Below are 12,395 nucleotides of genomic sequence, written 5' to 3'. Positions count from 1 at the left end.
CGATGCTAGCATTTTTTGCTTTGAGCCTCACGCATGCAGTGTATAGCGCGGGTTTCTAAGGCCTTAGAGACAGCAAATCAACACATTGTGGATGCTCTAAGTGTGCTAACATAAATAGATTCATTTATTACTTTATAAAATTATTTTGCATTAAAAAAAGTATGTGATGATAACATAATTATGTTACTTTATTTGTTTTTTAATTAGTTGCCATATCTATTTCTTAATTATTATTCCCTCCCTTTCTAATATAAGACCCGTATATAGATATATTTTAGAGTGTAGATTCATTCATTTTACTTCGTATGTAGTCTATAATAAAATCCTTAAAAGGTCTTAGGAATGCAGGGAGTATGTGTCAGACACTAACACTATGACCAAATCCACCACAATCCATTCTAGTTGTATAATTTAACCGAGCATAGTACAATCGTTATAACATTCTTTTACATTCGCCCATCACTAAACACGTAAATCCGACGTCGCAAAATATACCGAACACGTAGCGAACTCCTATAACATCAATCTCAAGGTCTCAACTTGGGTAAAAACAGCCATTGCATGCAGAGACGAGAACAAGGACACGACGAACCATTCCAGGCGCTGTCAGCGGATGCACTTGCCGGGCCTAGTCCATCGGAAGTCTCCCACTCTCCTTTCCTGGGGCGGCGCCGCCGTGTAGTTCCTCCAGTCCCTGAGCACGTTCCTGAGGTCGTGCACCTTGTTGGCGAGGCCGGTGCAGCAGTTGGCGTGCAGCGTGCACACCCTGCCCATGTCGCCGCTCAGCTGGCAGAAGCCGCCGCAGTGCGCCGTGTCCAGGAACTGCATCCGCACGCCGGACCGCCGGCTCAGCTCCCCCTGCGCCCGCCCCAGGATCTCCTGCTCGTTGGTCCCATCCGGGAACCTGCGCCGCGCGCGCCGCCACCGCCGGTAGAACTCCACCGTCCGGTTCGCCGACCGCACGTACAGGAACCCGCCGTTGGGCCGGTTCCCCATGCTCTCCGGGTCCCCGTTGAAGAAGTCGCTCGCGATCGCCACGTCCGACGTGATGGCGATGTGCCGCAGCGGGTTCCGGAACCACATGATGTCGATGTCCTGAACGAATGAAACACCAAACACGGTAAGTGGGATTGCACCGGCGCTCCGTAGACATGCACCGGGCGGTGGCGCGCGCGCACGTACCGTGAAGAGGAAGTTGAAGCCGAGCTCCAGGATGGTCTGCTGGAACCGGTTCCTGCCCCACATCATGTCCAGGTAGTCCTTGGTCATGAAGTGCTTCTCGTCGCTGTAGTCCACGGCGCCCGGGGACCGACGGAGGAGGTAGCAGTGCCGGTGCACCGACCGGCAACGCCGGAGAGCGCCGGGGTCGACGGCCACGATGAGGACGTGGTCCAGCAGGTGCGCCGTGCCCTCGCCCACCCGGAAGCTCTCCAGGAAGAGGTCCAGGAGGGACCCCGGAGCAGCGTATGCCTTGTTGATGGACGTCATGATCACCGTGCCGTCCTCCATGGACGCGTTCTTCAGCAACTCTGCCAGCTCTGTCAATGCTTTCGTCTGCACAGGAAAATAACTTAGATGCTGCAAATGAGACGGATAGTTCATGGTCTTGACTTGAATAATCCAAAAAAAATTGGCTTAGTCATCATTGGAAATTTTAGCTGAAAAGTTCATGCAAAATCTCTTATCTGGCCATTGAAATCAATTTCTCGCGAGCCTTCTTTGAGATTAGGCGCATATTCGTTGCCTCTGCAGGTCAGGTTCAGCTGTAAGGTTTTTGGGATCCGAATGTTACAAGCCCTACCTGAAGCCAGCCTTGGGAAATTAGCATCACCATGCACTTCTTCAGCTTTAGAAATAACATTTTAAGCTCGATTACTGCTGAATAGGTATATGAGGTATTACACTGGACATGGATTCACTGCGTGCAGGCATAGCTAGGAATCTATGAGAAAATCAAAGCTTCTACACTACTGCAACAACGGACATAGCCAAATGTGATCATCTAAGTGTATCAGGAGGATCTTCTAAGTGAGTAGGCCAAAACGGAACTGCATTTTCAGCTCTGGTTAACTTATCACTGTACTTTTCTCTTCTCTTCAAATTTTGTTGACACTTTTGTTTCAAAAAAAAAGGACACTCTTCAGTCTTCATTCGTGCATGGATGTACCACATGGTTACTCAATTAGCTTCTCTCAACGGAATTTCAGTAATACGCACAATCAAATTTTATTTCTACCTTATCGATGCATGACCGGAAATAAAAAAATTGTGTCGTGGAAAAAAGACAATACAACATGGTTACACTACATGCTTCCTGCGGTTAAAAGTAGCTCACAAGTTTGCTCTTCTATTCCTTGCAAGATCAAACTCTCAGTATTTTAGAAAAAACGACGGTAAACAAGGGTGGAAAAATGGAAGCAAAAGTATTCGACTAGAACAAGAACCGGAGTATCACTGACCTTGGGGTTGGGGTCCGGCTGAGCACTATTGCCCCATGAGGCCAGGGCGGAGGGCCGCCAGTTCACATCCAAAGTAGCATTGAGGAAGACCAACGCCGCTGTCAACGCCGCACCGAGGAGGAAGGTGGTGACTGGGAGCAGCTTCTTCATGTCCCCTCTCACCTTGTAGGTCATGTTCTTGCTGCTCCTAATTTGATATTGGGATGCATCATCATCAGAGAAGAGCGCCATGTTTGTATGGCAGGAGTATATGGTTCTAAAACAAGCACCACACTATATATAGTGCACCTGGTAGCACATTGATCTGTGTTTGTGGAGGTTTATAGAACGTTATGCTGTAGATTAAGGTTTCTGAGTTGGAATAATAGTTCTGAAGATTTGCTCTAATAGGAGTACCTACTTGTTTTGATAGTGCAGATTAAGAGCCGTGGGAATTTGTGAACCTGAAGCCTCGGGGAATTGAAAGTGGAAGTGATGGAACGGAAAAGAATATGCTAGCCAAACCCAAACATACAAGCAAATTGTTTTGTGCTATGCCAAAGGATCAATCAAAGTCTGGCAACTTTGATTCACTCACTTTACAAATATCACACACATTAAATTATACTTTTATCAAGTTTACCCGGTTCAAGCGTAAAGATACATAATTGGGAAAATTCAGTCCGGTGTGAGGATGCCATGTGGCACCGTGTTTCATCGCAAAGTTGCAAAAGTTTTTAATGTACTTTGCAAAGTTTACTATTCCGCACGGAGGATATTTTCCACGTTGTAACATATCTTCACCTAATAAAGAGGCTATCGCTTCTGTCGGAAAACCCGCCGTTGCCGTTTTTGCAAAAAATGCAAAAACCCCTCCTATTTTATGATAGTCAATCCGCAGTCCTGTTTTTACTGAGATAACGTTTCACTTTTGCAGAAAACACCCCCTATCCGATCCAACCCGGTCATCCCCTTCCTCTTATCCACTCCCAGAGACTACGACGCGGCGAGGTGAAGCAGGGGCAGACTCTGGCAGGTCGGGGACGAGGCCTTGGCGGGGTCGGGCGCAGGTCGTCGACGGCTGGCGCTCCGCTGGCGGGGTCGAGGCAGAAGGGATCCGGTGCTCCGATGGCCAGAGGCGGGTCGCGGCTGCGCGGAGCCTCCAATGGACGCCGTAGATGGCCGGAGGGAGGAGGCTCGACGGGCTCTAGCATGGCGTCGCTGCGCTCGCAGGAGGCAGGCGTGGCCGGTGGAACCGTCCGCTTCGGCTGCCTTGGCTAACATCGCCGCCACCCCGTTGTCGCTTGCTACTCCAGTGGCTCGTCTCCTCCACCTGCGCGCAAGCTACACCCAAACAAGGCGTCGGAGCAAAGGAAAAGAGGGCGCACCGGTCGGAGCACGGCATGCGCTCGGCCGACACCGGAGCGAAGCGTGTTTAAGGAGGAGCGGGAGAAATGACATTGGATCTCGGCGCGGCCCCCCTTCGCACACAACCCAGCCCGCCCTGCTTTATCGCCTGGGATGGAGCACGGGCGCGTTGGTTTGTGTGACTGGAGAGGAGAAGAAGGGGAGCAGCGCTGCTATGGGACGGGGCGGCGGCAAGTCATGCATGGGCGGATGTTGATAGAGAGAAGATGAAGGAGCACCGCTGCTAGAGGAATGACGATGTGGATAAGGGTTGCTATCCTTGAGTGGGAGATTGCTCTCGGTGGGGAGATTGCTTTTTTAAATGGCTGCACCTACGACAAGCTGCTGGAGTGCTAGCAGACGTTTACAATATATTTTTTAAGTGAGCATCCATTACAATTACTTGCTTTTGTTTGTTGTTATTGTCATATAACATTATCAAGATACAATATTACACATAATTTTTTTTAAGGAAAAAGATATTCGAAGTCCATCGGGAGATCTTGACAAGTTAAATATTACTCAACTATGTATGTCACCGATATCGTTGACGAGACAAGGAGGAGAGAGGGAGGGAAGAAGAGTAGAGAGAATGTGACAACAGTGCATCTTGCCCGCGTCGTGTTTAGCCCCGCACGTCAGCTGGGGGACCACTCCCCTTTGTTTTACGATCTTTCCCGCAACTCTGCATGCTCTAATCATAATCTCAACGAGTCCAGATGATGATGTTCAGAAAAATGCTCATCTTGGCGAGGGGTTGTGCTCCTACTGCTAGCGGCAACTTGTCAAAAAAAGCACGTCAAGCATTGTAAACTCTTTATCTCCATGTCATCATATTTCTGAAAGTGAGAATGTATAAATATATATACCTACTAATAAAGGAAATATATATTCTTAGTCCATCATGTTATTTTATGGAAAACCCCCTCATGTTTCTGACGTTAAACTCGCAGTACATATTAAATATTTTAAAAACACTCATATCTTCTAAACCGTAACTCTAAATTTAACATGTTATATATGAATTTTGATTAGAAAAATATGTAGAATCTGAATATGATGTTATTTTACCTCTTAACATTTTGAATTTTTTTTATCTAGGATGCAATCTTAATCAATAATGCATTACTCGTCTTTCTTTCATACCGGTACTGATTTGGATTGTGGATGAACATCTCAGCAAAATCAGAATTAGACACGAAATTGAAGATCAATTGTCCGTTTCTTTGTACGTATTAAATCTACATACAAGCCGTATTTAAATAGAAAATTAGTGGAATCTTGAACTGTATTTTTGTAGGTTAAAATCATCTTTGTTTGGATCGTAGCTACACATACTCAAATTATAAACCACTTTTTGTAAATTAAGAATGTGTGATATTTTTTTTCACGTTGCAACGCATGGGTCCTTTTGCTAGTATTTATAACACAAAAACTTACGCAAAAAACACAATACAGTTTGGCCACTACATTTTAACATATACTTCCTTTGTTCCAAAATAAAATACTAAGACAACGTCATTTATTTTGGAACGAAGGGAGTATTTATTAAGTTTAAAAAACATTGCATATGCTGAGAAAATAGTTTTGAATTGAAAATGTACCCCCCCCCCCACACACACACATACACGTATGTATTTCATGAACTCATTTTAAAGTATCTTATATATATTATATCAATATACTTACAATGATAAAATAGTTTATGAAACATGTGGGGTAAGTATCCCTAGGTGGTAGGATGTATTTTTCCTCTTCTCTTTCTATATATATGATCCAAATATTTAAAAGTATTGTTGGCCAAAATTTAGGATGTCTGACTGTTTTTTTAGACATAGGATGTCTGATTTCAGTATTGCTGTAAAATGACAGCTGTTGAATGATAGGAGATTAGGAGCCAGTACAAATCTTCAAGATAGTACTTCATCCATGCCTCAATATAATTCTTTCTAGAGATTTTATTAGGTGACTACATACGAAAAAAATAAATGAATCTATACATTAATTTTTTTTTATATACATCTGTATGTAATTCCCTAGTGAAATCTTTAAAAAAACTCATATTTAGAAACGAAAGAAGTATTAATGTTTTCCGTTTAAATTAGTAGGAGATGCACATGAGGGTATTGGTATATCGGTCTTGCTTGCCATATAATGTAAGAGATGATTAACCACCTCGATCCAGTGCTTTCGTTAAACCCTACCGGACTCGCGGTAATTAATCTCTATACGCCTGAATGAAGGTAAACTAAGTCGAGGGGGAAACCGGCAATTACCGAGGCGGATTGCCACGGCGAGGTGGCGCCGGCGCCGCTACCCAGTAGTGAACGGCACGCCGCCGGAGGACTCGAACGGTGACGGCGCCACAACCACGGGTTGGTGAGTAGGAGGACGCAGTCGCGCCGTCTTCTTCGAGCTCTCGTGTGCCGGTGTCTCGCCTGAAACCTCGTGATGGGTGCATGTATGGGCTGGATTGCTGGATATACGGTCCTTTCGCAAAGGATTTGGGCTGAGACTTACGCCACACCCGGGCTTTAGTAGTCTGACGTCTCCGCAGAACCAGTACCCAGTAAAACAAAATCCCTAAAAAAAACTATAGTAAGAAAATGGTAACACTTCTAAAAGAAAAAAACAGTAAAACAATTCCCTAAAAGAAACCTAGTAAAAAATGGTAACACTCACATTACGAAACGTTTCCCCCCGGCGCGCCGGCCGAATCGTTCGGCCGGTCGCGCGCGGGTCGCACTCGGTGGCAGGTGTATGCAGCATTTTTTCGTAAAAATTGCTCCAACCGTGTATTTTTTGTTACAAACATTTTTCATGCAGCTTTTTTCTCGTGTAAATTTATTGCAACCAGCGTTCATATTTGCTACAAACGTTTTTTATTTACTAGATTTGTACAGTAAAAAAGTTGCATATACGTTTGGTTGCAACTCGAGTTCGTTGAATTTTTGCTACAACCGGCGTTTTGACTTTTGCTACAATCGTGTTATTTTTTGCTACAACTGGCATCATTTTTTGCTACAACCGTTCACTGAAAAAGTTGCATACACGTCACGTAGATTTTTGCTACAACCGACGTTTAACTTTTGCTACCACGCATCATCTTCTTCATTTTTTTGCTACGATCATGTAGATATTTTTTTGCTATAATTAATTTTTTTGTTGCAACCTTGCGAAAAATGCTGCATAACGTCAAAATTTGTTGCATGAAGATAAAAATGTTGCATGGAAAGATCTGATGGTCCCCCGTGCAGATCGGGCGGTCAGCCTGCGACCGGCGCTAGCGCTCGCGGCGGCGCGCCGGCGCCTAGTACTCCCCTTACGATATTCCTGATTCCAGTTCTGTTTTGTTCACTTTTTAAGCTGACTATTTGTAGCATGCCTGTACGTTGCATGATAAACGACTCTTGACCTTTTCCTCCTTCTCCTCCTCTTCCTCCTTCTCCTTCTCCTTCTTCTCTTCTTCTTCTCCTCCTCCTTCTTCTCCTTCTTATTCTCCTTCTCTTTCTTTTTTTTTCTTCCTTTTCATTTCTCCTCTTAACTCAAGACCCCTTCACATGTCCACGTTATCTATTTCAATATGATGCCTCATCCGTGTCAGCGCTTATCCTCATTGTCGCTTTCATCGAACATGGTCACGGTATTCACATGATCGCATTGCGTCCGAATGTGGCCACCCAAGGTGACGATCTGGACCACGGTCTAGACCCCCACACTTTTCATTGAACCACACCATCACAAGTGAGTATGTAATTGTTCTAAAACTAATCTGGGCAAGCGGGACGTGATGACCCGCCCTCCTCGAGCTACAACCTACGTCTAGCGCATGCACCATCTCTCATCCGCATATTTACTTTCAAATTGTATATTTGTTTTTCAAAATGCATCAACATGCTTTTTAAATACATAAACACTTCCTGAGATATTGCATCAACACTTCTTAAATTTCATGGAAATTTTAAAAGATAATGGATACTTCCTCCGTTTCTAAATATAAGTCTTTTTAGAGGTTTCACTAGTGGATTATATACGAAGCAAAATGAGTGAATCTATATTCTAAAGTATGTCTATATACATCCGCATGTAGTCCTCTAGTGAAACCTCTTAAAAGACTTATATTTAGGAACGGAGGGAGTTGTATTTAAATTACGAATATTTTTTAAGCATGTGAACACTTTTTTGGAATTACATGAAATTTTCTTTTCGAAAAGGGTGAACGATTTTCAAATTATATGATATTATTTTAATACATGAAAACTTTTCTTAAATCTGCACTGAAAATGCATGAATGATTTTTAAAAATTACATAACATTTTTTGGAAGGCAACACACTTTAAATAACACAAAAAAATAAAACGCATGAAAATATTAATTGGTCTTGTTGCGGCTCACCAACATGAACAAAAATTCTAATGGTGCATGGATCTTGTGGCTTTTTTTATACTTCCTTCCCATCCAAGGCACAATGGAGTCTATTATTTCTCTTAATTTCTTTTCTTCTCGACATGAAAGTCTATTCCTTCTTTTATTCCGTTGCTTCCTTCCTGAGTTTATTTCCTTCTTTTAATTATTTATTTCCTTCCTAAGGCACGCCATATTTTATTTATTCCTTTTTAACTTAATTATTTTCTTTTATGAGATGCGACAATTTTTATTCCTCTTAAGTTCTTTCCTTCGTAGGCACATCAGATCGTGTGGCTTCTAATCTGATTGTACATGGAACTCTTAATTCCTTTCCTTCCCGGATGAAAATCTGTTTACCGGAATACCGTCGGGATCGGCGTTCTGGAAGGGGATACAAGCTGTCCGCTCGGTGTTTACGGTAGGGGCCCATTTTAGCGTTAACAACGGCTTGTTCATCCGGTTTGCTTAGATCATTGGTTAGAAGACAACCCACTGTGGCCGTCCTACCCGATCCTATACCAATTAGCCACAAACACCAACATGCTGGTGGGAGATGCCTTTCGTTCCTCACCACCGGCGATACACTTTATTCGCCCACTCTCTCCAATGGAAGCGGTGAGATGGGAAGAGCTCTTAACCAAATTAGGTAATAGACATCTTAGCCAGGGGTAGATTCAGTCACTTGGGGACTGGCCTCCTCCCGAAAAAATTCAATCAAATCATTATACTACAAGCTGACTGAGGGAAACACCTTGGACATAGCTAGGGGGCTATGGAAGGCGGGTTTACTGCTAAATATTAAGATCTTTTTGTGGCAAATGTTTAGAAACCGTCTTCGGACGACGAATAATGTGGCTAAACATAACGGCCCTTCCGATGGTTTCTGCACTGTGTGTGGTGAACATGAGGATGCAAACCATGTTTTCTTTCTCTGCGCCTTAGCTAAGTTTGTGTGGAGTGCGGTTAGGGACGCGTTTCACCAGAACTGGAGCCCAGCGTCGGGCCTTTATTTTCCATCCTTGCTACAAGCCCAGAGGGGGGCTCGTGCAAGGATGGTGTGGCGCTGCATAGGAGAGTTGATGTGGTCATTATGGATGATCCGGAACAAAATTACAATCGAGAAAAGGTTCCCTTCTCACCCAACTGTTGTTCTCTTTAAATGACACATCTTCCTACACATGTGGACATCGTTGGGGAAGCAACGAGATGGTGATCTCATGGGAACAATATGGAGAGGATCCGCAACACCCTCGCGCTTGCTCGAAAGTCTTCATAGCTGATCTTGACCTCATGAGGTTACGCCTTGACGCCGGGAGACATGATGTGCTGCTTAAGTGCATTTCTTTTATGTTCCTTGCCTCTTGTATTTTGGAGCTTTGAATGTTAACCCTTAGCCTTGCTATGGATGATCTGAACTATGTGTACTGTAAGACTTTGTAGATGCTGCCTGGTGGCTTTATTAATTTAAAGCCGAACACTTCTAGCGTCTTCGTTCCAAAAAAAAGTTTGTTTCCTTTTTTTAATTTCTTTTCCTTCCTGAGGCATGCCAAATTTTATTCCTCTTAATTTCTTTCCTTCTTAGGCACACTAGATCTCAAATGAGATTTCCTTCCGGCTCATATTTGAGTGGAAACGGGACGGACTCGTCACGTGTGCTTCTTGATGCGGCTTACTAATTCCAAGTCACAAATGAATATAAATTGGTGGAGTGATGTCTACTACGCAACCTTCTCCTTGTAGACGTTGTTGGGACTTCAAGCGCAGAGGTTTGTAGGACAGTAGCAATTTTTCCTCAAGTGGGTGACCTAAGGTTTATCAATCCGCAGGAGGCGTAGGATGAAGATGGTCTCTCTCAAGAAACCCTGCAACCAAATAACAAAGAGTCTCTTGTGTCCCCAACACACCCAATACAATGGTAAGTTGTATAGGTGCACTAGTTCGGCGAAGAGATGGTGAAACAAGTGCAATAAGGATGGTAGATATAGGTTTTTGTAATCTGAAATTACAAAAACAGCAAGGTAACAAGTAACAAAAGTGAGCACGAACGGTATTGCAAAGCGTGGAAACAAGGCCTAGGGTTCATACTTTCACTAGTGAAGTTCTCTCAACAATGATAACATAATTGGATCATATAACTAGCCCTCAACATGCAACAAAGAGTCACTCCAATGTCACTAATAGCGGGGAACAAACGAAGAGATTATTGTCGGGTACGAAACCACCACAAAGTTATTCTTTCTGATCGATCCATCATAGAGTTCGTACTAGAATAACACCTTAAGATACATATCAACCAAGACCCTAATGTCACCTAGATACTCCATTGTCACCTCAAGTATCCGTGGGCATGATTATACGATATGCATCACACAATCTCAGAATCATCTATTCAACCAACACATAGAATTTCAAAGAATGCCCCAAAGTTTCTACCAGAGAGTCAAAACGTGTGCCAACCCCTGTGCATAGGTTCCCAATGTCACGAACCCGCAAGTTGATCACCAAAACATACATCAAGTACTCACAAGAATCCACATGTGCCAACCCATATGCATAGGTTCCCAATTATCACAAACCCGCAAGTTGATCACAGCAGATAGACACGTGCAAGACATACATCAAGTGTTCTCAAAGACTCAATCCGATAAGATAACTCCAAAGGGGAAACTCAATTCATTACAAGAGGGAGAGGGGGAAGAACATCATAAGATCCAACTATAGTAGCAAAGCCCATGGTACATCGAGATCAAGACATCTCAAGAACACGAGAGAGAGAGAGAGAGAGAGAGATCAAACACATAGCTACTGGTACATACCCTCAGCCCCGAGGGAGAACTACTCCCTCCTTGTCATGGAGATCGCTGGGATGATGAAGATGGCCACCGGAGATGGATTCCCCCTCCAGCAGGGTGCTGAAACGGGCTCCAGATTGGTTTTTGGTGGCTATAGAGGCTTGCGGCGGCGGAACTCCCGATCTAGGTTTCTCTTTGGAGGTTTATGAATTTATAAGAATTTATGGCGGTGGAATTACGTCAGTTGGGCCCACGAGGAGGTCACAAGCCTGCTCGCCACCACCGGGGAGGGGGGTGGTGGCGTGAGGGCTTGTGACTCCCTCGTGGCCCATCTGGCCTTCTTCCAAAGCTTCGGGGGTCTCTTTTGGTCCAAAAAAATCATCGTAAAGTTTCATTCCATTTGGACTCCGTCTGAAAATGGGCCAAAAACACGGAAAAAACAAAAACTGGCACTTGGCACTGAGTTAATAGGCTAGTCCCAAAAAGATATAAAATAGCATATTCATGCATATAAAACATCCAAAGTTGACAAGATAATAGCATGGAGCCATCAAAAATTATATATACGTTGGAGACGTATCATGGGGTGAGGTGCAAGGAAGCGAGGTCAGGTGGGACAAGTTAATAGGTGAATGAATCCGGGTGAGATGTTTTGGTTCACACGTCCAGATGATCGTGATATCTTGGTCGTCCAGTAAGCTTCGGTATCTGTACCAAGATGCATTGATTGCAATATACAACGCTGGCAAAAATCTGAAATATAGGATGGCATGCGTTTTTTTGAGACAATCCGCGAAACTTTATTAAGATGTCACAATGTTTACATGGACGAATGTAAGATCGCCAGGGTGCCCTAACCAAACATGGCGGCCCCACCCTAGTTTCAACGCATGTTTCTCTAGATTGTGAGCCTCGAAGTTTGATCTCCTAAACTCGTGGACAAAACTATAACTAGGAAAACTAGAAGAATAGTTTATTATTTCATGTAAAATTACACCGCAGTGTGCCCTGCTCTTTCTCTTGATGTCTTGGACCACCACCTTGTAGTCGGACGTCACATAGATGGATTGTAAGTTCATGTCCTCTTGAAGCGCCATAGACTCTCTTACTACTAGAGCTTCAAATGTAGTTGAGTATGAGATGCGACAAAAGGAAATTGCCGAGGCCCCCCAAAAAGCTTCGTCCCCGTCCCTACATACTGCACCAACCCATCCGATGCCCCTTCTCCTGGCCACTGTTGCATCTACATTGATCTTGTCCATTCCCAGCTGTGGGGGAATCCAGCCGCTAGTCCTTGCGCTGCTCGCACTGGCTGGAGATATGTGAGATTTCTTGATGATTTCAACCTCGT

The 12,395-nt window shown here is 44.0% G+C and overlaps 1 protein-coding gene across 1 annotated transcript; it reads right to left on the bottom strand.

The window, feature by feature from the left end:
- Positions 1-388: 388 nt before the first annotated feature.
- On the bottom strand, positions 389-2,800 carry LOC123411566 (uncharacterized protein At4g15970-like). Its single transcript, XM_045104532.1, has 3 exons — positions 2,460-2,800; positions 1,183-1,554; positions 389-1,095 (listed from the first exon to the last, which is right to left on the bottom strand). Exons 1-3 carry the CDS (start codon positions 2,688-2,690, stop codon positions 607-609), a joined length of 1,092 nt encoding a protein of 363 aa, XP_044960467.1. The 5' UTR covers positions 2,691-2,800; the 3' UTR covers positions 389-606.
- Positions 2,801-12,395: the final 9,595 nt, after the last annotated feature.

This window comes from Hordeum vulgare, chromosome 7H (assembly GCF_904849725.1).
Source record: "Hordeum vulgare subsp. vulgare chromosome 7H, MorexV3_pseudomolecules_assembly, whole genome shotgun sequence".
Taxonomy (NCBI): Eukaryota; Viridiplantae; Streptophyta; class Magnoliopsida; order Poales; family Poaceae; genus Hordeum; species Hordeum vulgare.
This window is presented reverse-complemented; position numbering and strand designations above follow the sequence as displayed.

Bases quoted from the DNA above. Each gene is read 5' to 3' on its own strand.
- LOC123411566 (XM_045104532.1), bottom strand. From the start codon at position 2,690: ATGGCGCTCTTCTCTGATGATGATGCATCCCAATATCAAATTAGGAGC. The intron at 1,555-2,459 runs GTCAGTGATACT...TTTCCTGTGCAG, and splicing joins AGCCGGACCCCAACCCCAAG to ACGAAAGCATTGACAGAGCT. The intron at 1,096-1,182 runs GTACGTGCGCGC...TCATTCGTTCAG, and splicing joins GCTTCAACTTCCTCTTCACG to GACATCGACATCATGTGGTT.